At 37.3% G+C, this 25341-nt stretch overlaps 1 protein-coding gene across 3 annotated transcripts in view; it reads right to left on the bottom strand.

Moving 5' to 3' along the window:
- The window catches only part of ACVR1B (activin A receptor type 1B), a 38344-nt gene that overhangs the window by 2784 nt on the left and 10219 nt on the right, over window positions 1-25341 (bottom strand). For 2 of the 3 annotated variants that reach the window (XM_039337317.1, XM_039337318.1), the window contains exons 2-7: window positions 16160-16399; window positions 13474-13722; window positions 7938-8168; window positions 4000-4167; window positions 2900-3056; window positions 1837-1961 (exon numbers count right to left, since the gene is read on the bottom strand). In XM_039337317.1, the coding sequence (XP_039193251.1) occupies window positions 1837-1961; window positions 2900-3056; window positions 4000-4167; window positions 7938-8168; window positions 13474-13722; window positions 16160-16399 (1170 nt within the window). Of the gene's footprint in view, window positions 1-1836; window positions 1962-2899; window positions 3057-3999; window positions 4168-7937; window positions 8169-13473; window positions 13723-16159; window positions 16400-23187; window positions 23209-25341 lie in introns of those variants that run through there. The other variant, XM_039337319.1, reaches the window with a different exon arrangement.

Genomic DNA, 25341 nt, shown 5'->3' with positions numbered 1-25341 from the left:
AAGGAGATTATAAATAATGGCTAAGTTAAACCTAGAAGTAATATATTAGTCTTTCAGTTTTGGTAGTTGAGGGTTTTCCAATATACAGAATATACTATCCAATCCATCATAAGTATATGAAACTATTTTTCTTTAGATTTCTCACAATATAGTTATTAAGATCATTATAGATTTCACTACTGCTTTCCTCATAAATATCACTATAATAGCTTTCCAAACTATTTTTCAATATTACATATCATATAACAGTGAACAAAATCTCTTTCCCTCCTTTTTAAACACAAATTTAAAACATTTTTATATTCATTTCACCTTCTGTATTTGGGATCCAGTGATTTTTCTGAATAAAGAAGACATATACTTAACAGTTACTATACAGTTTGTATCTTGCACAAAAATCTTCAATGAGAGATTAATTGCCTATCTTATTATATACACCACTTAGAATTACTTTGGCATAAAAATAAGCAAACAAATATAATATTTTAAAAAATGCTCTTGAACTTAATATTTCTTATCTACTGATATTTTTTTAAAAGTACCTAATTTGTATAATATAAAAAAGACAGTTTTTAAAAACAGGAATTTGCTCTAGCAAAATTAATCTTACAACTACTTCTGCAGTTTCTTTGTTATACCAAAATTTTGATTTCAATACTTTCTTACAAAGTACTAACAACACTGGTATCTAAGTTAGCTTTTTAACATTTCAATTATATTTGAATCCTTTTTTAATCAAAGTTATTAGTATTATCCCTGAGATTAAAGAGTTTTGTTATTAGTCCGTGGCAGAATCATTTTATCTTATTCTAAAGTGTGGCAATTTAAAAAATGATCTATGGAAAAGACCACCTTTTGATTCATTATATTTAAGTTATCCTTTGTTGTCTAATTCAGTTTAATTTATTTGATTATTTGATCTGACTGCAAAATCTTTCTTCATTTCTTCATAAGGCATGTCTTCTTTTTTATCACGGATCTTCTTTTTGTCTAATTTAACTTTTAGTGTCTACTTTTTTTTTGCTTTATACCATTAAATGTGAATTTTTCTTATACAAATGAGTATCATTCCAATTAGCATAGTCATCTTAATATCTACAGTCTGTGTAAGCATTTCAATTATACTATTTGATGTGATAAATTTAACCTTATTCTAATGAGGTCTGAACCATACGTGCACAGACACTAAAAAAACTTTGCCATATGTACGTTTATTGAGATGCTGAAATTGCAGATACAATGTACTTTTAGCAGACTTTCTGGAAGTGGAAAATTTTGAGTCTGGAAAATTTATATTTCTTGTCCTTCCTCTTTTCCATTTATGTGAGTAAGCTTAAATAATACGTTTACTAAGCATATACAGAAGCAGCTATAGCCCATATTCTATGTTCTGCTCCCTGCTTATTTCCATTTAAAATATGATACTGTTTTTCAGTTGATGACAAAAATGAATTAAATAATCCCCACAACTGATCAATAAAAATGTAGTAAAAAAATTACCTTAGTTTGGAATACATTCTGCAGTCATGCAGATTAAGGAGGGATTTTTTTTTATTAATACTTCATGACTTACTACCTCTGTTAATTAGTATATCAAAGAGAACAGGAAAAAAATTAATGTTAATCCTGAACTATAGCTTTGTGGTTTGAACCAATGACTATCATTCAAACCTATTAAAGGAAAGTCTGTCTACAATGCAAAATCAGTGGGAAAAAATCAGATTCTGAATCAGCAACTTTACTTCCTTTGCATCAAAATGTACAGAATTGTAAGATCTGAAGCCAATAGGAAACTCTTAACTTTTATGAGAGAGGGGGAGGGAGGGAATCTATTACCTCCTGAGTTGCACCTGCGAGCAATTTCCCAGTAAACCAGGCCAAGGGCATAGATATCCGCACACTTAAATGAATCAAAATGCTTCATGTTTATTGTTTCATCAAGAACCTCAGGGGCCATGTAACTGTAGCAAAAGAACAATCAGATTAATGGCATCTATTTGAGACACATATGCTTCACATATGCCACATATACAGAAAACTATGCACCTATCGTCTATCGTGAATAAGAACAAGAATTCATTCAACAACTCTTGAGGAAAGCCTATAATATTTAAGGATTTTTTATATTATTTGACTTTCTGTTAACAACGTTTTAAAATGCTTACCAACAGAAGCTAAAAAGAAATATAATTTTGTCTTGCTAGTTAGCAGCACTGTAAAGTTTTATTGGCAGGAAAAGTAAAGCAAGAATCGGAACACAAGCAATCATTCTACAAAACTTTCTCTTGTTTGTCAGATGATTTAGTTGTCTGCTCTAATACCGTACTGTCGTGAGTGATTAGATTTAGATCTACAAGAAATATGGTTGCCAGAAAAACTTACTGAAATACACAATGCACAATGTTTTACACTAAGGATATTAAGGATTATCCCAAATAATTTATTGGAAATCATTTTGAAAGAAGAACATATTAAAACACAATGCAAATTTTAAGCATATAGTTATAGATAAAAGGCAGTTGCCTGATTAATATTGTTCAGCTATCATTAAAGAGAGATTATTCTCCTTCAACAATTCACCATTTAATGAACCGCTCAGGTTTATAGAAATGTTAATTACATTTCTAATGCACATGATTTTGTTAAAAATGTTTTATGATGTAAAGTACCTTATTGGGGAACTCTTTAAATTTCAGAAGTAATTTAATGCTGTAATTGATTCACAAATATCCAATCCTAATGATGCATGTTGAAAAAACTAATTAGATTTAACAGCTAATGGCTAAGAAAATACAATTCTAACAATGATGCAGCCAAAAGGCTATAGAGAAAGGAAGCATTCAAAATTACCAGATGTATCTTTATCTACCCAACCCAGTCAGCTCATATATATACTCACCGTTTTGTTCCAACTCTCTGATTAGGGGCAATATCAATTGTATCAGTTACAGAATCATGGCGGACAGCTAGACCAAGGTCTGCAATGGCACAAGTGCCATTCTTCTTCACTAATATATTTTTGGATTTCAAGTCACGATGTGCAATCCCAGGTTTCCCTAATAAAGTATGAGAGTGAATTCTGTTTATACACTTTGGTCAAGAAAAAACAAAAAAGAGAGTGCAATGTAAAAACCTTGGTTAAGCTGTGGCAATATTCATATGAGATCTAGAAATTGTAATTTATCCTGAAGGAAAAAAGCAAGATCTCTTATCCAACTTTAACAATGTAAATTGAATAGGTCTTCTACTGCCAATTCTTCCTAGATTAAGACAGTAGGACAGTATATGCCTTTTCTATCTTGTTAAATCACCATTTAAAATGCAGGGTGAAGAACTGGAATTATCTATTCTTAGCACATCAATCCTGATTACTTTAAAGTACAATTCCTCATTACTTCAAATAAAAGAAACTATGCTTAACCTCAGTTCGTTAAAAAGAAACTTTAGCTCCACATATTCCAAATATCTCTTCCTCTTAAATAAACAATAACAGATTTCTAAATCTTCTCAATGTTAACCTATAGACTAATTCAATCCAACAAGGTTGGCATAATCCAGGTTCCCTTGATTAAATAATATCATCAATTGGGACCCCAGAAGTGCATCTTTTTTTGTAGCAAACTCTCTGGAATGCTTTTTCCCTGAAATCCAGCCAGCTTCCACTCTGTTTGTTTTGAGGAGCCATGAACTCCTGGCTCTTCACCCAGGCCTTTGGCAAATAAGGAGATCCCTTGCCTTGTTCCTCCTAGTCTGTTGTGCTTGGCATCTTTTACTGATTGTATTGTAAAATTTTACTGTTTATCTTGAATGACCCAGAATCACTGAGAATTGGGCAGCACACAAGTTTAAAAATTATCACTATTGCTGTTCTTAGAGTCAATGAATCTCTTTATATCAAAAGAATTTATTCTCTTTTTCAGCTCATGTCTATCAATAACAGAAGCTTGTTTTTCTGATTTTCCAACTGTTCATTATCAAATGTACATCTGTATCCCTTACCTTGAGTCCCCACAATTTCCATGTGAAGATGTGCCAAGCCACTGGCAGCAGACAGAGCCAATTTAATCATCCCTTCAATAGTTACAGTATATCGGTTGAGGTAATCAAACAGAGAACCATGCTCATGGTAATCAGAGACCAACCATAATTGTGTCCAAGTACCATTATCTGTTGGCAGTACAAAAAAAAAGGAAAATGTACTGAAACAAGTAAATAACAATCGTCTTTTTTTAGATGTCATTGAAGAGCAGCAGATTCATTACTGCTTGCTGCTATTTAGCATAGTTCAGAAATAAGTTATATTTTAACTCCATCTGTGTAGCTATTTATTGTGGGATTTATACTAAAGCAAGTTTGTACTGTAGATTCATTTTCCCTTTCCAGTTTAGTCTTCACAATAATCAAAATATTATGGTAGAGATTGGACTGGGCAATGATTTCCTCTTTCTCATCCTTGCCCCAGAAAATGTCATTAACATGCCCTCTGATAACATGCCCTCTGATAGAGACCGATGGGAAATAAGGAGAGAGAGAGAAGGGAGAAGAGAAACAGGAACATCTGGAGAAGCAATAGCATTCTGTAGAGCTGACCACCACAGTAGAATGAGGAGCTGGTGAATGGATCATAAAGAGAACCTGGGATGGCCCATTCTCTATATCAGCAGTCCCCAGCCTTTCCAACTCTGCGGACCACAGGCGGTGGGGGAGAGGGAGGGGATAGTTTCATGCGTGCGCAACGCTTGTGTAAATGCAACTTTGCACACTTGCCTGCCACTTCTGCGGCCCGGTCCCCAACCCATGGGCTGTGGACCAGGGGTTGGGGACCCCTGCTCTGTACAGAGGCTCCCCACAAGGAGATCGTAAGACAGTTGTTCTGGTGGGTTTTAGAGCTCTAGGAGCTGTAGGAAAGGCAAGTGATTTGAATAACTGCTTACCTTGGATCTACAAAAGAGATGTGTTAAATTTCAAATTTTGGTATACTATTTAAAGAGATTAAAGATCAGGATTTTTTTTTTAAAGGGAAGGAATATAAAGTTGGCTTATTTGATCAAGATTAAAATACATACAATGTTGTTTCTGGTAGTTCTTAATGCATTTTCCTTGAATGGGACTCAATGAAAAAGAGATTTTTAAAGATTTATTTATAGATATGAGATAATATATGGGAACAAGGTATTTTTTGTTGTATTTTCAGAAAAAGTGATAAGGTATTGTTTTAAAAAGGAAAAGAATATGAAACATTTATTTGATTAAATTAAAAATATATATGTTGTTTTTTCTCATAACTGAATGGATTTTGTGATTAGGACTGAATGAAAAAGCTTTAAATTTTGTTTCTAGGCAAGCAATGAGATATGGAACAATTTTTGTTGTTATATGGAAAAGTTGATAAGTTACTGAAATTATACTTGTCTTGGTGAAGTCTTTGCATATGTCTTTATTTTTTTCCCCTTTTCCTTGCACTTTTTCCCTTTTCCCTTAGTTTGTATATATTTTGTGTATATTTGTTTATGTAAATTTTAATAAACATTATAAAAATATCTCAGATGGTCTGTACCCAGTTTTTGTTTTCAGATTTGCCACTGTACAATGCAGCTAACTAATCCAGGCCTATATACTTCTCTCCACAGAATTGTGATTGCAGACTGTTTTTGGGTCTATAAAAGGCAGAAAGATAGCTTGTTTTATCATAAAAGCAGAGGATAATAATGCTTAAGCCAGTGGTGGCGAATCTATGGCATGCATGCCAGAGGCAGCACTCAGAGCCCTCTCTGTGAGCACACGTGCTGTTGCCCTAGCCTTGCCCCCCCCCTCACCAGCAGCCCCCCTTGAGGAGAGTTGCCCCCGAGCTTGGCCCACACGGAGCAGCACAGCCAAGGACATGGCAGCCAGGCAGCATAGAGAAGACTCTGCCCTCACGCTCCATTGTGCATAGTTGATGCTATGAGGCGAGGGCAGAGGGCGTGGCTGCCATGACAATCTGTGGCGGGCCCTGGAGTCGGTGAGTGGCCCTGCGGGCAGGCAGGGTGGGGGCGGGGTGAGGGTGGAGCGGAGCGGGGCCAGTTTTTGGGCACCCGGTCTCGAAAAGGTTCGCCATCACTGGGTTTGTCAGTCTTTGCTCCACTAGAAGGCAGTTAAGAACTAATGTGCAGGAATGTTGTCATTTCATATAGCATTAGATTAGTGAAGCTTGAAGAGCTTCAAAATAATGTCCTTTTCCAGATACTTAACAAATTTGCATGAACTGTACAAGGTCAGACCCGTTTCTCAATGTTGGTTTCTGTTTTTTGACTGGGTATGTTTCCAGGTATGAAAATGCAATGAGCAGAATGAAGGAAGCAAAACTTAAGAGCTAATCTAGCACCAAGCCATCATCAAACATATTTTGTTAGAATGTCTCACATTCAAGACAAAGGAATAAAAGAAACAATAAGAGACAATCCCAAAGGTGGTAAAGTTCAGAAACTAAGAGTTTTAAAAGCTTTTGTGAGATTATTCCTTTCCAGTTTCAAATGTAGATCTGATAAAAATTACTTTTATGAAAGTAATCAATTAAACTTTAAGAACTGATTGCCATCCCAAGGAAGAATGTAATGTTCTAGACAAGAAATTGTCAATCGTAGCTTGAATTATACAGTGCAATTATGTTAACATGATCAGTTTCTTTTTCTTATAATAGTTGCTTACTAAAAACTGTTTGTGCAGTTTATATGAAAGAAGGAAGTGAAACGAAGTGCCAGTTGCTTTTCACACTGCATCTTGCAGTCTAAGCCATTATAGCTGTAGTATTTTTCCTGGATGAAGCCATCTCTGTGATGGTGAAAATAGACTGAGAGATTAACAATTCATCATTCCAATTTCTTACATGTTAATAACCAAGTTTCTATATAAGAGGGATGTAGGTCCAAAGTTGATTTCTTTCCTCCTGTGTGATAGATGTTTAGCTCAAACCAATGTTTAAATATCTAAGGGCTAGCATTCTAGAATATTTTAGGTTAGGATAATAAAAGTAATCCCTATACTGTTTATGAAATCCACAAGAGATAACTTTTTAATTATACAATGTTGTCTCAGTCTATTGTAATGACAAAAAAAATGTCCTGCCTGTTCTCCTGTATGCAAACCTTAACATAAGGTAGAACTCCCAATTCATTACCACCTTGGATTTTTTGACAATTCTCCAGTGTTTCAAGTTCCCTCAGCCACTTCTTCCTGTTGTCAATATGTATTCCCTCTTGCTCTTAAAGCTGATCTGACATTGTTCCTTTTTTCTTCAATGTTTACATCCCCAGCTCTTAAGTAAAAGTAATTTTTTTTATTTCTATCCAAGCTCCTCTCCCCCAAATTACCTGCCAAAAATCTATGCTACTATTCTAGTTTCCTAGCATATAAAATGTTCTATAACGTTTTAGGATATTGTTTATCAATACAGCTAACAGATACACACATTTTTATCACTATTGCTAAATTATCATGCAGCTTATTAATTGGGTTTTAATTCAAAGCAACATATAATAGCCATTGCTGTCTTATTAATACACAATAACTGAATTCAAAATCACATGTAGTTGTGGTTTTAAGCACTGCTGTAAACAGTTCAGAGTCAAGCCTATGAACAAGCAAAGATAGCCACTGTGTTTTTTGCCTCCCCCTCCCCCCTTCAAAGCTGTTTTGACATACTCTGCAGATTGGTAAGGTAAGGCAAACCTGGAATAAGCAAAGAAGCCACAGACCTCAAAGCATATTCATAGATCATGCTAAGGGGACAAGTCTTAATTTCAAGTTGACCTGTTTTGTAGTACATGCTAAATCACACATTTAAAAAAAAGGAAAATTAGATTTTAGTGCAAAGTATGAACCCATCATACATCAATATTAGGCTTCAAAAACAATTGAAGCATTTGTTTGTTTACTGGAACATCAAAGCAACAAAATACCTTTGTTGTCTGCAGCAATAAATCCTAGAATGTTCTCATGGCGCAACATGACTGTTTGATAGATTTCAGCTTCTCTAAACCACGATCGCTCTTCCCGCGATGAGAAAATTTTCACAGCTACATCACCACCACGCCATCGGCCACGCCACACTTCCCCAAAGCGACCTTTGCCAATGATTTCCTGGAGGACAATTGTTCGAGCCACAGTACGTTGGACAAACAGTGGCAAGCCTGAAAGCAGAGAATGAAGGAGGAAAACAGAGGCAAAGCAGAAGTCAATGACAAGAACAGTAAGCTCATCTTGATTTTATCCCCCTTCAAGTACACACACATCTGATATAATTATATCAGATATCAATGTGACATTCTATCCCCCCCAAAATCTCTTATTGAGGATTCATGTTAACAGAAGCAGTTAATAGTTAAGCCAAGGAAATGTGTGGCCCTAGAACTAGAATTCCTTTGGACATTAATAATTTTGACTGCTGTGGCTAGCTGCCAATACTCTTTATTTATTTCTTTTTCAGTATCTTAAAGCCTGTTCTGGAATTACCACTGGGAGGCATTGAAATAAAATGTTAAACCATGCAAGAGTTTTCATTTTTAACCATTGCAATTTGCTGTAAAACACTGAAATATTTGGAAGTTCAGTTTTTCATATATTTACTGTCAAAGCAAAAACATCCGATATTACTACTACTACTACTACTACTACTACTACTATTACTACTACTACTACTACTACTACTACTGTTAAAAATAGATTATAAAATATTTTAGAAATGGATGGGTATGTTTGTGTTTCAGTCCTAGGTCTTTTTTTTTTCCAGGTACACCACACCTTCAAACTTGAAGTAAACCCTACTTCTTTACTCAACTCACCAGCTAATTGCAAAATATTTTGTTTTGAAGCTTCTCAGTTTTTCTTTTGACTATAATTTAACAATTGGACCAGGGTATTGGACTCTGAACATTTGTACTACTAGTTGCCTTTCTTTTAAAGAAACATGGAATTTTTTAAAAAATGATTAAAAATTACCTTTTCGGTGAATCTATTCCTGTGGAATTGGAACTTGGACAATTGGTGGTGAGCTCTCATGAGAACACTTCATTTTTCTATTTAATCCTGTGCTGATTGGAGTGAACTTATAAACAACCTGAGACGTTTTCTATTATCTTTTCCTCTATATTTCTGGTAGTGTTCCCAGCTGCAATTTATTTTTTAGACACTAGATGGTACTATTAACTAGATTGCACAGATCAAGTGGATTTATAAGTTTTATATATCACTTCACAGTGCTTTACAGGCCTCTCTAAGAGATTTACAGAGTCAGCATATTGCCCCCAACAATCTGGGTCTTCATTTTATCGACCTTGGAAGGATGGAAGGCTGAGTCAACCCTGAGAATTGAACAGAATTAGCCTGCAATACAGCATTCTAACCACTGGAGTCTGGAGTCTCTAGTCTGTGCTCTTCAAGCAGAAATTAGGTGTCCAACTCAGCCATTCTGCTTTATTGAACTGCCATGCTATCAGCCCCCTCTACCACAATGATCCTGCAGGAGAAGGGCAGTGTGGATAACTGTGGAATCTGGCAGGGTGAGAGCTGTGAACCATAAACACAAAGCTTTCACTGTGTCCCTGCATAACAGATACGATGGCCTCGCTGACCTTAATAGGGACACACTAAGGAGGCAAGTCAAGATAGTTGTGATGATGATAACTCAAATAAGCAGGAGACTGTGGTTCAAGATGAAGAACTTGTTTTGAATAGGGGAAAGTGTGAATCAGATATTACACACCAGTTATGCAAGAAGAGCAGGGCATCCAAAAAGAGAAGCCAGCTTCTGATTGGTGATTCAATCATAAGGGATGTAAATTTAGGAAACGATATCAAGGTTTTGAAAGAGGTCAAGCATCTGCCAGGTGCTACTGTCAGTAGAGGCATATTTTTAAGGTATTCAAGAATTGCCAATAAAGACTGATGTTGATGCTATTGTACATCTTGGCATGAATGATCTGTTCCAAAAATATGTACTCTCTGTGCAGAATGATTTCCAGAGTTTGGGGCAGGAACTCAGTAGGATAGGCTGTAGGCTTAATTTTTCAGAGATTTTATCAGTATATAAGGAACAAAAGAAAAATGGCAGCATATAGCAGAGTTCAATGTGTGGCTAAAGGAGTGGTGTAAAGGGGAAGGCTTTGATTATATTAGTCATGATGTCTGCAGCTGGTCCAATGAAAAACTGTACAAAAGAGGTAGTCTGCATCGGTCAAAGAAAGGGACTACTTGGCATTAGATTCACAGACTTTCTGGAGAAACATTTAAACTAAACAACGGGGACATATAGAACGTTACTGTCCCTAGCAATCTAAAACTAATAGGGTTATAAATGTAATAGATATTTGTGCGGGTAAGAATATCAATCTTGCTGTCAAGTAAAATCAAGCTTATAATAGTGAGTGCTGTACCAAGACTAATCAAACAGGTGATAAGGAAGTAGGGGAATTCAGGCACCAGATAGATTAGGTAGAAAGTAAACACAGGGTCAGCCAAAAAGGACTCAAATGTCTATACACCAACACACAGAGTATGAACAATAAACAGAGTGAACTAGAAATTCAAGTAAATGAAGGCAGATATGATATTGTTGCCATTACGGAAACTTGGTGGGATGAAACCCACACATGGAACATGCAGCTAGAGGGATTTAAATTATTTAAAAGAAACAAGACCAAATAAGAGAGGAAGTGGAGTTGCACTATATATATGAAATAACTACATCTCTACAGAAATAGAGCACAACAATGATGGAAACTGTCTTGAATGCATTCAGGTCAATATAAAAGAGGGCAAAAATGACGTTGCCATAGATGTATTCTACTGTGTTTCCCCAAAAATAAGCCCTATCCCAAAAATAAGCCCTAGCTTGAAATTTATGCATGTGCCTAATATAAGCCTTATCCTCAAAATAAGTCCTAGTTTTGGGGCAAGGCGCACATGTAACAGGTGGGCGGTGGAGCTGCCCCACATGCCCCGCACCTGCTATCTTAGGACTGCCGCAGTCAGGCCACCCACACCCTGACACCTGTCGTGCTGCTGCCTGAGTTCTTCTGTGGCTGCATATCACGTGGTACATCCGCTGCCACCGCTCGCAAGAGGCCATATGGCGCGCTGATTACACCAGTCCACCGCTCACAACAGGAGGCCACGTGCCTCAGCACGCTGATGCCATAGCTCGTGGCAGGCCGTGAGTGGCAGCAGCGGCGCAATGGGCATGACAAGCCATTGGGGCCTCCTGCCGCTTATGGCGGACTGGCATGATTGGCGCAACGATCCACACGGTCTCCTGCTGCTCACGATGGCAGTGACACAATGCACCTAAAACTGCATTTCTTTGCTTACTGTTGATATGCATGAATGTGACTTTAAGAAACAGGTTACTGGAATAGGAATTCTTGATTTGAGATTTAGGTGGCACAGCTATTTATGGTATCATAAACTTGGGGTTAACCTATATTTTAATAATCCCTTTATTAAAATGGTAAAAGATTTCTGCTGCCAATCGTGCCTGATTCTAGGGGGTGGTGTTCATCTCCAATTCACAGCCGAAGAGCCAGCATTATCTGAAGACGCTTCTGTGTTGTGGGGCTGCCATGATTATAGGCCAAGGCACACAGAACACGGTTACCTTCCCACCAAGTTGGTACCAATTTATCTACTTGTGTCTATATGCTTTTGAACGGCTAGGTGGGCAGGAGCTGGGGTAAGTAACTCCATCACGCGTACTTAGGTCTAAGGCTTGGCCACTGCACTTCCCATCACTTTATCAGGCATGCCAAATTGAGGGTTTGGAATAGGTATAAACCAAGAACGATTCCTCTAAAATTCCTCTATTTTTTTTTCTCAAAAAGCCTTTTTCAAAACAGAAATGATAGTTACATGAAACTGGTTGACTTATGCCTATTTACTGACTTTTTTTGGACAATCTAAATTAAATTCAAAAGTAGAATTCATAAAGAAAGGTCATTTATGCTCAGTTGATAGAAAAGTTTAAACTGGATAAGAATTATGATTGTGCAAATGAGGAAACTGACTTTGAACTAATTTGTGTATTAATGATGAATGTGCTATTGCTAAGATGTATAAACCTAATAAAAGTTTGGATACAATATAATGCTTGATCAGTGGGAAAATATGTTGAGTCAAGGATTGAAATTACATTGAATTGGATGCTGAAAAGAAAAATAAAATCCAGCCAGAGTGGATTTTTTGTGTGTTTAATGTTAGATGTTTGGGTCTTTTTCCCCCTTTTTTTCTACACATTTTGTTGTTATTATTGTTGTTACTTTTGGATATTTGCTTTTTCTGTTTTGTATTTTATTCCCATTGGTAAAACATAATAAATATATACATGGAAAGAAATTACATTGAATTATAATCTGAAAGAGAATTTCTGCAAGATAATGTATTGTTGGTATTTAATATTGGATAAATTGTCAAAGATATATAAATATATGTTGGAAATGCAACCCGTGTGAAGGTACTTGTGATAATTTTTGATAGACTTATTAGAAGCTAAGGGATCAGATATGTACTTTAATTCAGAGAATTCTTAAAATAAATGTACAATTGAAATAAGAAATTTTCCTTTTAGGTTTGACGGACAAACTGAAGGAAAACAGAACTTTTTTTTAAATAGAAGATAACCGCGAGACTGATGCATGCTCAGAGACAGAAGGAGTTACGAATTCTTACAACAGAATAGGCAGCGAAGTTAATGGAATGAAATGGTGAAATTGACTGCTTTGATCAAAGAGAGTTCTTTATCTAGCTTTGTTTCTCTGTGGAAATGACTTTAGGATTTTTTTGGGTTGAAACTGAAAGAAACAAAATTTTAATGTTGGGATTTGATGATTATAACCGTTTATAATTATGGCAATACTGTATATTATGGTTTAAAGGTTACCTTAACTTTATATTTAGGGGATTTGTAACTATATCAAAGAAAGCCAGAAGCTAGTCTCTTCTGTGTGTTTTTTTAATATTTTTACCCTTGTATTATGTTTTCCCTAACTCTTTCTTTTGTATTTTATCATTTATTGAAACTTAAGTTTTGTAAAAAAAAGTAAGTTATTACTAATATTTCACCTTGTTTGTTAGCATTCTTATTACTAACTTTAGTAGAATCAGTACTAATAAAACGCTATATCACCTTGATTTCAAATACAGTTACCTACAGCTCTGTATGACTTATTTAAAGGAAGAATTAACTGCACGTTTTGGTGACAATGAGTTAATTTATTTTGAAGTGTATAATTTTAGCTTTTAATACCTTGCAGGTACAGTTTGTGGAAAACACTCTAAAGCAACCTCCAGTACAAAAAAAAAAAAAAAAACGGGTAGCCATTTAGGTGGAAGTTGTGCAAAAATCTCTAGGAGGCATTGGTATTCTTAGGTTAACAATACAGATTACATTTATATATTGAAGTTTATGATAAAACTAAAAATCTTTAAATAAAAGACACATTATACCTGAACCAGAGCCAGAAGTAGACAAATCATAGACCAGATCTTGCAGAGTCTTGTCCTTGGATAGACACATTTCACAAGATGGATCCTCCATGTCCAGCCGCTGACGATTGTGGTACACACGTGGATGGTGATGGAAGACAAAAACTAATATAATCATAATGATGAACACAAGAAAGACTGGCCCTGCAATGACAGCCACCAGTTCCACAGGTCCCCAGATTGAAGAAGTTTCATTATCCTTCCAATGTCCTGGAGAGGGAAGACAAGAAAGAAAAGCTTCAAATTCAAACCCAGTATATATCTAAGGATTTAAAAAAAATAAAATAATAGAGACTACATTCAATAGATTTGAAGGCATACAATTGAAAAGTAAGAATAAACATTTAAAGGAATTGACATGCCTTGGAGTCTCAGGGATGCATGTACTTCAGCTACAATGAAATCAGAAACATTTATTTTTAATGATTAAAAATGGAAGCTTGTAATTACACCAAAACCATAAAAAAGTGGAAGTGGATATTTCTGTTATCCCCTATTGCTGCTGCACCAAAAACAGGAAATCAGGATTCATGTTCATAACATTAAATTTTTGTTTAGCATTACATATAAACAAGTAACTGCAAACAGCAAAGACCAAATAAATGTTTTTAGTACTTTAAAAGTTTCTCCCTATCTTTTCCTCATATTGCCAATAAACAGAACATTGGTTTGCAATAGTGGCGAATATCTGTAGCTCGGGAATAAGATGAGGGTGAAGGTTCATTCTCCGACCTTGTGGGTTGGCTTCCGAACGCTGCATTACCAGGCTAGGTAACATCTTCAGCAGAGTTTAGGGGATGTCTGTTTCTGTGCTCTTCTGTTTGTAAGGGTTTCAGGTATAGCTGTGTCAAATAAGGGTCAGGTGTGAGTCATCAGTGAGAGGCTTGTGGTGGATCTTGTGATGGGGAGATTACTTCAGGTCAGGGTCATTGGAAAGTGAACTGCTGGTGGGGGGGAGGGAGCTTGTGCGGGTTGGTGCTGTCTCTGATTGGTTGTGCGGTTGATTTGGATTCTGAATGGTTTGTAAGCTGGTTGTAGGTCAATGTGTCTGTTGATGGAATTGTTTGTGAAGTGCCAGGCTTCAATGAACTCACAAACATGGCGGGTGGTAGTGTGGCCAATGATTTTAAACAAAATAATAAGACCTTTCTTCTTTCATAGCCCTATATTCCTGTTGAAGGTTAACACTATTATTTCGTCATTGAAAATCTAATTCTTCTTACTGCTTTCTTTTATTTAATATATATGAAGATATACCCACATATAATAAAAGCAATACCTCCCCAAGATTGAGTACCTCTAGTAGGAACTTATTTGTCAGTGAAGACTTTTTGATAACATAGCTTATGGAAACAGACTTAAGCTTACATCAGCTTAAGTGTACAGTATGGAAGACAAAAGACTTCATTATACTTTCAAAGATTATTTAAATAGTATTAAGCATTGCTTTCAATTTTCTATTTTATCTTCCCTAATTGGTTAAGAAATAATCTTATGCCAAATGTTTTATTTAGCTTTTGTTAAAAGATTTCCATATATTCTAAATGCAGATTATTTTCTGAAATCACTCATGCATGCTGCAATGAAATGTACTGCCACAAGAGGGAGTCAAACCCTTCCCCAACAATATTTCTTACTTTTTACACATAAGAGTGTATAGTAGTATTACCACAAAATTTAATTCATAGAATTTAATATTGCAGCCTAGCTAATGAATAGGCTTTTAAAAACTTGTCTGACTGAGACTGTATAATATGATGGAAAGTGACATTTAATTAGAAGTTCAACTGATTATTTTATATGGCTGTACTTTTAAGGTTTTCATCAATTTTTATTATATTTGGTACAAAATGATACCATAAACAGATGCAATAATATACTTTCCAAAACTATCTCTTCAATATTAAATACAATTCCAGCTTTTTAAAATTCAATCTTTGTTGACATAAATCCAATTCCAATACTGTCCAGGCTTAGCTATTTCCCCAGAATTCAAGTATTAAAATATTTTTCTGAAGATTGCACATGAACTCTTATGGAAAAAAATATTAAAATTAGCTTATGTTGTGTTTTAAAAAAATCCAGCTGCTTTACTATGCTTTTTATCTAAGATGCTGTAAACCACCCAAGTCACTTAGAAGAGTGGTGTAGAAATTTAATAAATAAATACATAAAATAATGAATGCCATTTCGGAATATCCAGGAAGGGAGCTTTTTCTTTTTATTTACCTACTGTTGGAATATAATTTCTGTAGAGATTAAATTGACTCTGGACCCTATCAGCTGTTTTGTAAGCCCTTGCAAAGACTTAGTTTTGTCACCGAGTCTGGGGGTTAGAAATTTGGGCTGAATCCCATACACTGCTTATGTTAACCTGTGATTGATGGTTTGTTTTTACAATGGTTCCTATTTTTATTTTTTCTTCTCAATTAATTAAATTTATATGCATTCTTTTAACAGTGTTAGTGGTCCAGAGTCATGAATTTAAGATGGGAAGCTATTTAAATTGAAAAAATAAATAATAACTAAATAATTATCAGGATATATTAAGGCTGATATAACTACAGCATAAAAATAATCAGGCTTGCTTTAATTGCCTATAAAAACTCACAGAGCATTCTCATATTCAATCTATTATTATACTTACCACTGGGTACCATGAGATCAATTTTGTTACAGTAGTCAAAGTAGCAACAATGTGTGTTGCGTACAGCTTCCGAACTAAGGCAGAAAAATGGTTTTCCAGCAGGAATCAACTTTACTTCAGGAATACATGTCCGGGTGTGATGCTTCATTCCATTCACATTTGTTATTGAGACCATACAGGCGCCATCTGTTTCGCATGTGGCATTGGCTTGATTGCAGTCAGAGCACAAACACAATAAAGCTGAAGTAACAAGAAAAATAATTCTGTGTGACAAACTACTTACAAGAAGGATTAATTGGAATTCTATTACCTTTGAAATGGAACTATATATTATTGCAAAGTTTAATTGAACCATTAAGAGTTTAAAATAATAGAAATATTGCTGTATATGAACAATGTTTTTATTCCACAGGCTTCCTCTCTGTGGGAAGTCTATAGAAGAAAATAATTAATGTCTATTTGCTATAATTCTGATGTTTAACTGCCTCCGTGGAATAAGATATTTCTCTTATGCACAGTTGCTTTCTACAGAATGCAGATTCATATCTCAAGGTTATTCTGTCAATTCAGTTTTGAAGGAATTATATCTCTTAGAAGTAGGTACTTAATTTCCTTACACTTCAGCTATACAATAACATATTTCTGAATAACTCAGGTATTCCATCTACTGCAATGGACCAACTCCACAAAGGCCAGTAATACATTTGTTTTAGCCCTGTTTCTGCTCCATCTGATTTCTTAAAAATTGAAAGCATGAAGTCTATAGGCGCAGTTGTGTTTGTGGCAAGTGAGCTGAATTTTAATAGGAATAATGAAAATCTACTGTAATGAACATGCAAAATAACTCTCACTGAACTTGTCCAAAAAAGAAAAGGTTCAAACATTGGCATAAATATCAGGATTCAAACTGAATATCTGAAATGAAAGACTCAGCAACTAGTCTCTCACCATCTAGAAAAACAAAGTTATCCAAGGCAACCATCAATTCTCTAGAACAAAAATAAGTTTCCTTCTTTAAAAAATAATGAAGGCTATATGCAGACAAATTAATATATTTTAATAATTTGCAAATACATAAAATATTTAAATAAAATAAATAAACAATAGTATTTTCTTCTCTCTCCCAATTTTATTGGGGCCAACGAACAAAGAAAAATAAACACCACTGGCTACCATAATAGATACCACAACCTAGGAAAAAGATATTTGCTGATACTCGAAATAATATGACATAAAATTAAGATAGGTAATTTATATCCATGTATCCTGTGGGGTAGTTTCATGTTGTCCTCAGTGTCACTGATCATTATGAATGCTGTAGATTCAAGCAGAGAGAAACAAAGAGCTATCTAATCCTGAAATAGTGCAAATTCCAGTCAGTTTTGCCTCTAGCTTTGTCACCACTATCTGTAACGTATTATTTTTCATGTGACTTTACTTATATTAAAAAGGCTGCACTTAGAAAGGTAAACGGAGTCAGGGCTATTTGGTACTTGGATGAAAGATCACTAGGAAATCTTAGTGCTGGAGGCTATCCTGAATTTAAAAAAAAAAAAAATCCATACTATTGAGGGGAAAAAAAGCTACATACATATGTACATGAAATCACCAGCAGTCAAGATCAGTTCAAGACAGATTTGATTTGATTTACTATAGAACAACAATCCTTTATGGGAGAAAGAATGGTCATTGCAACTGAAAATTTAGCCTGTCATGAATTTACTAGGTCAGTGATGGCGAACCTTTTTAAGATTGAGTGCCCCAAAACTGGCCCCGCCCTGCTCCACCCCCCACCCCGCCCCTACCCTGCCTGCCTGCCTGCAGGGCCACTCACCGCCTCCAGGGCCTGCCGCAGATTGCCATGGCAGCCATGCCCTCTGCCCGCGCCTCATAGCATCAACTGTGTGCGATGGGGCGTGAGGGCAGAGTCTTGCCTATGCTTCCTGGCTGCCATGTCCTTGGCTGTGCTGCTCCGTGTGGGCCATGCTCAGGGGCGACTTTCCTCCAGGGGGGCTGCTGGTGAGGGGGTGGCGGGGGGAGGCAAGGCTGGGGCAACAGCATAGAGAGGGCTCCGAGTGCCGCCTCTGGCACACATGCCATAGGTTCGCCACCACTGTACTAGGTAGTCTAGAATAAACCATATTCTCTGAATGTACTGATATTGATGTTAGCTTATCTTGCAGAGCATGACTAAAGATTTATTTGGTTGAAACCAGCTCTGAAAGGTTTACTAAAGTACTATTTCAAGTACTTGAAAATTCTCACTTTCCTCTCTCTTCTCAAATACTAGTACTCCCTTGTATTTGAGTTTCTTACAATTATACTTATATCTTAACTGACCAAATTACGCTTACGATAGTAACAATTTCAAATTGTAGACCACAAAACCACTTTAATCCACAGTTTGAGGTTAACAACAATCATAATTTGTCTGATTCAATGCCATAGCCAATGGTGGTTAAATAAAAACAGGTTATGAAATTGATGTACTAAAGAGGAAACAAAATTTATCCTATATAGTATGTGATTTAGAGAAGTGGAATGTGATATCTGAACTGTATGTGAAAATCTTCAAATACTAAAATACAATCTATAGTTATTTGTAAGCCCTATTATGTTTAGCAAAATTACTGTTTTCTAGATAAATATAGCTCAATACATTTATGTACGGGTATTACTATTTACATGTCTGAGCAAATGGTAGCACTTGGCTGACCTTTTCTGGGTTTGGTAGTTAAGTAAGGTCAGGCTTGATTAATACTTGGATAGGAAACTATCAGGAAATAGCAAGGTTGTAAGCTAAAATGGAAAGTCTTTAGAAGAAAAATTCAGCAGATGGCATCGACAAACCATTTCCAGACTGTTACTTAGAAAATTACATGAACATATCTAAAAGGATTAAGAGTCAAGCTTGATTCAAGGTCATTTTTATTATTTATATCTGTGCTTCAATTTAACTTCTGCATACATCAGTAAGTCGTAACAGCTATTACAGAGACCCAGTCTGGGAAAGTGGTTACGGTACCAAGCTAGAAACCAGGAGACCATGAGCTCTAGTCCTGCCCCAGCTGGGTGACCTTCAGTCAGTGACTTTCTCTCAGTCCTGGAAAACGGGCAATGGCAAACCATTTCCTGAAAAACCTTGCCAAGAAAACTGCAGATATTTGGTCCAGGAGTCAACAATAACCGGAGGGCACAAAAAAACAAAAACTCTACAAGCAAACAATCAGCAATTATAATTTAAACTACGCTATTTGTTACAAAATCTCATGTAAATGGAGAACTATATTGCAAAGATTGGTCACATTATCTCTCCCTCATAATGCAAACCTATGTATGAGGGAGGAAGAATTGCTAATAAGTTATGGAGAAGAGGAGGAATTTTACAGGAGAATTGTAAAAGAGGGCTGCTTGGCCTTTCTATACCCAGTTCTCCCATCTAAACGACATTGCTACTGGCTATCGTGATAACTTCCAGCTTTCCTCAAAAACAGAAAATGAATCTGACTGGTATAACACTACTTAATGGCAGAAGAACAAAATAATATGCACAGCAATAATTAATCCCGCCTCTGCCAATGCTTCAATGCCAGAAAAATCAGGATTGGGAACAAATATTTGCCAACACTGTACATAATTTCAGTTCAAATGTTGTGAAATGTCACTTGCTTTCTACAACTCAACAGCCACTTGCTATGTCACTGGAAAACAACTACATTCTGCTTTTTAATAAACACAAAGCAGCTATCAAATTTCATCATTTCAGGTTTTGAGCCAAAATCATTCTTCTGTCAAAGGTACATGGAAAAAACCATCAAGCTAAATCTAAGCAGTGAGGATAAATTTAGTAATGTCAAGAAAAAAGGTGTGTGAACCTAAGAAACGTAACATACTTTCTGCAATACTCAGCAGATTCTGTTTCCCAGAAGGAATAAAGAGCATGTACATACCTGTTGGACAGCTTAATGCAAAAAGTTAGATTTATCTAAACAAAGGAAAAAAATGGTTTCCCATTCCTAACAAGAAAGTGCTATAAATCAAGATCACAGGATTACATCATATTTCTTTACGACTCATCCTCAATAGAGTTTATTATGGTCTTCTATATCAGGGCTTTTCAACCTTTTCACCCATTGTACCACTTTTAGGATATGGCAACATCTGAGTACCACCAGTCACCTAGCAAGGTGTCAAAAACTTGATGACCCTCCCCAAAGGAAAAAAGTGATAAAGTAACAGGTAGTCCTCCACTTACAACAGTTTGCTTAGTGATTGTTCGAAGTTACAAAAGTGCCCCCCAAGCCACAGCCGAGAAAGACACCTGCCTGCCCGCCTGGCGGCGCTCTTCCTCCTGTCCGAGGTTTTCATTGTTGTGAGCATTTCTATTGAGGATTGGCAGCAGGGCTGGGGTGGGGGGGGTGTTTGGTTTTTATTCCCCCCGTCTGCTGGGTGGTTGCAAAAGGTTTTGGTCACTTCACATGATCCTGGGACACTGTGACCGTCATAAATTTGAATCAGTGCCAAGCATCTGAATGTAAATCACAAGACCCTGGAGATGCCGCAACATTCCAGCTCATCGGCACTTCTGGGCTCAGCGGAAGTGCCAGGATCTGCGCCGAACTCCAGCTGGAGCCTGGCGCTGATCCTGATGCTTCCGCTGACCCGACAGTCCCAAAGAAGCGCCAATCCCGGCGCTTCCGCTGAGCCCTGATAGCCTGAAGCTCCAGCCATCTCTCGCTCAGGCTTGTGCGGTGCTGCCACGGGTTCAGCTCATTCCCTCCCCCGCTACTTTTCTAGGATGGTCGCGTACCACCTGCCAGGTGCCAATGTACCACAGGTGGTACCTGTACTACTTGTTGAAAAGCCCTGTTCTATATACTTTCATGAACTGTAAACATATTCTGTGAACATCTGCAGCTATGAAGGACTAGTTCATTGCTTCTTTACGGACACTGGTGTGCCTTTTACAATTTTTCTTTATAGATACTGAAACAGATACATTCTTATAGCATCAAAACAGTAATAAAAGAAATCATCACATGATTTGAAGCAATAAATCATCACATGATTTGAAGCAATAAACCTGTTGGCTAAGTTAAGTGTTTCTTGGAATTGAAAGGAAATATTCCAGATACCACAAGAAGTAGTGACATGGAGAAACATACTTCTCAATATTACCATTATAGGAAAAGATTTAGTGCAGCACCATAGAGCAAACATGTCAAACTCGTGATGTCGCACAACGTATCGGGACGGTTTTGCCATTGCCGGCAATGGGATGGGTGTGGCTTCCGTATGATGCATCCGGCACGCGGGCCGGCAGTTTGACACTCCTGCCCTAGAGCCTTGAAAAATTGTGGGATCTTTGCAGGAAATTAGCCATCAATAAGTAATCATTGGCTACGATTGGGATAATCTCATCTTTACACCTACGACTTTGTTTCCCCCTCATACAGCTTTAGTGTGCTGCAAGAAAGTAACTGCATTATCAGATAGCAAATAGATCATTCATTAAATGTGGATTTTTGTCTATGTAAGGCCATCTACAAATTAAAGGAAAAAGTTAAAAATGTTTTCCTCTCAGAAGTAGCTTACAAAAAATAAACATGTTAATACTTCAACCCTGCTGTGTGCTACAGGCAGATAGATATCTTTTCTATTTGGGGACTGGGGAAAAAAAGGACCTGAAGAAACAGAATTTAGTGTTCCATGATGGAGAGATGCTATGCATTCCAACCACCAGGGCTTTTTTTCTCATAGAACGCCCAGAACGGACTTCCGGCACCTTTTTTGGATGGAACCTTGTAAGATAGGCAAGGCGGGTTGCATGACATGTGTGAGTTCCGGCACCTTTTTTCTTTTTAGAAAAAAAGCACTGCCAACCACAATAAAGGAGAAATGTTATTTTATTGTGAAAAAGAATCAGACAGTCCATTTAAAGTCTGGGCAGTAATAGGTTATTAATCTAATTTATTTCTGACAATAAGTCTGTCAAAAGTTTATCGAAAATACAAAGAAACTAGATAAAACACAATAGGCATTTCCTTCAAATTTTTGTTAAGATAAGGGATATGTTTTTGAGCAATTTTCCTCTGTTGTTTGGCCATAAAGTTATGCTGACTCTATATTAACTAAGAAATTAATCTTAAAGTAACTTTAAGTGGACCGTGAAGATCCAAGCTTTATTTATTCAGCCCAGTGCAGGAATTCCTTTGTGCGCATAGAGAGGAGAGGGATTCCTACACTGGGCTGGAGAAACAAAGTGGGGATCCCAAAGACCCAGGTTCTGCCCCTGCATCCCACAAGGGTTCTCTTCTGCCCAGGGAGGAAAGAAAACTCCTGTGCTAGGCTGGAGAAATAAAGCTCAAATCTCTATGATCCCTGCAAAGATCACAAAAACCTGAGCTTCCTTTCTCCAGCCCAGCACAGGAGTTTCTCTCCCCTCTGTCCCTACACCCTGCTGAAGTTCTCTTCCATACATAGAAGGGAACTGTCTGCTCTTATCTGTCAGCTCTTTTGCTTCATCCACTTAATAATTGCAACCGGGAGAGCCAGGGCTGCAGTTACTGAGTGAAACGGTCACATGAGCATGTTATTGAATGACTGCTTTGCTCAACAACCAAGATGCCAGTTCCAACTAATAGTAAGTTGACAACTACCTATATATCAAAGCCAGCTGCCTTCCCATAGTAGTATTCTGATGGTTCAGCTGTATTGGACTACTTCTATCTAGCTCAGTGGTTCTCAACCTTTTTAATGCCGCAACCCCAACCGGTCGTAAATCGAGGACTACCCAACCGGTCGTAAGTCGAGGTCTTTTCCTGCTCGGGAGTGCCACACATGTGTGGTGCCGCCCCCTGCGCCGGCTGAAGCATAGCTGGCAAGCGGCAGAGACGGAGCAGGCCGACCACCGGCTGAGCCACCAGCTGGCCCAGCCCAAGGGAGGTAAGGCACCCACTGGGCCCCACGCGCGCCAGCAACCCTCCCTGCGCCCACCAGCCTCCCACCTCTGGCCCTCTTTTACTTACATTTTTAGTAGTTGCTCAGCAGGGAGGGGTGGAAGCTTCCAGACAGCTCGCCTTCGCTGCAGACAACTTGCAGCATCATTTGCAGACTGGAGCTTTTGGTGGGCTCAGCAGGGCAGAGACAGCCTGGACAATTCCTATTGGCTTTTGAAAGCCAATAGAATTAGACTCTATTCAAGAGAGTCTATTCTATTGGCTTTCAAAAGCCAATAGAATAAAAGGGAGTAGCACATCTAAGGAAAAGGGGGAAAAAAGGGCGGACTGAGTTGTTTGGCGACCCCTGTGAAATGGTCATTCAACCCCAAATGGGGTCGCGACCCACAGGTTGAGAACCGCTGATCTAGCTGGTCCCAGTCTCCTCTTTTGGGGAGGAATGTTATGAAGAAGATGGTAGAGTGTCAGATTCAGAGGATCACGAGTGAATTAGATTATTTAGATACCTTCCTGTCTGGTTGCAGATCTAGGCAAGGGAGATCTAGATCTGGAGCAGAATCTAACTGGGGTGAATGTGGCCCTCTGGTCCTACCAGGCTGTCTGTGGCATTTATATGCCACTGATCATGCTATTGTGGATTGCTTATTCCCATCTACTGAGGATTGGGAGTTGGAAGCACTGTATTATGGTTTTGTTCTTTCCTAAGTGGAGGTTGTTATAAATAATTGTGGGGGAGGGGATGGGAGGTTAAGTTACGGGCCATTCCTGTGTGCAGGAAAAAGCTTGATCCTCCTTCTTATCCTATTGGACATCTGTAAGAAAGTGTTGGGAATGATCATCTGTTAATTTGGAGTAATGCATCATCAATATGCTGATGATATCCTGTTAAATATCTGCAAAGAGGAGATGCTATGAAGGTCCCAACTTGGCATTTGGAGAAGTGAGGGACTGGATGGGATAAAAGAAGTTCAAACTGAATTTCAGAAACATAAGAAATATATTAGTTCCAATTTTAGTTCTAGATGGGGCTACATTCTCCCTGAAAGAGCAAGCCTCTGATCTGAAAATTCTTCTGGACTCATAGCTTCAGTATGAATACCAAGTGGGAGCTATGGCCAGAACTGTTGCCTCACTTTATCTGGTATACCAACAATACAACCTTTCTTGGAATAGGATGCCTTAGCAGCTGTCACTCATGTCCTTCTTAGCTTGTGCTTAGATGATTATAATGCACTCTCTTGGGACTGCCTTTAAAACTGCTTGGAAACTTTAGTTAGCACAGAAGGCAACAGCAGATGATTTAATCTGGGTGACACCTATACAATAGGAACCAGATGGTAAGCATCAGCTATCATGATCTATATGCTCTATTTGGCTTCTAGTCTGTCCTTCCTTCCTTTTGCAACACATGTAATCCTGTTTGTGTACTGAATGCCAGAAAGATTTGTTGAGGATTCCCTCCTCGTATGAAGTTGAAGAGTTAGGTTCAGAAATAAGCCTTATGGATCACCTAGCCCCACAACTGGTCCCCTCTATTTTTATCTTTGGGGAAGCAGTTAAGACAGTGCAGCTTTGTTGCATCTTTGGTACATAAAGGGTGATATGTTGGAACTGAGTGCTTTGTTGTTTGGGTTTAAGTGAGCTTTTATTAGTTATGTTGTAATTTTAGGAACTGTATTAGTGAGCTGCTAAGAATCTCTGATTATTGTGGCATACAATATTTGGTAAATAAATGAACAGTAATACAGTATTGCAAGAAGGTTTAGAAGTAACTTGCATTATAAAAGTCAGATGCAACAACTTTAAACTCACATTGTTTTTGCATTAGGACAATTTTTAAGGTGTGAGACATAGGTTAAATATACAGAAAGCTAATTCAAGAATGCAAAGCACAACTATGAAGAATTCCTGTCCCCAACATTTTGAATTCATGATCTTTTACTACCAAAGATTAAGGTAATGAAAATGGTGCCTTCTACATTATTAAATCATATGGATGACAGTTTATAGTTCATTTTGTACCAATGGATTTTGTAAGCTTTCTAATTCAAAAACATAGAATTCTTTATATTTTTCCTATCTAACCATTTATATAATAAAATGTTATTTAATTGTGTCCAATCCTTGAGACTGCCTAGACAATCCCTGAAGTTTCTTGCCAAGTTTTTTCGGAAGTGATTTGCCACTGCCTCCTTCCTAGCTGAGAGAAAGTGATTGGCCAAG

Source organism: Crotalus tigris, unplaced genomic scaffold (assembly GCF_016545835.1).
Source record: "Crotalus tigris isolate CLP2741 ecotype Arizona unplaced genomic scaffold, ASM1654583v1 scf7180000017674.1595824, whole genome shotgun sequence".
In the NCBI taxonomy this organism is placed as follows: Eukaryota; Metazoa; Chordata; class Lepidosauria; order Squamata; family Viperidae; genus Crotalus; species Crotalus tigris.
Note: the sequence above shows the minus strand (reverse complement) of the source record. Positions and strands in the feature narration are given on the sequence as shown.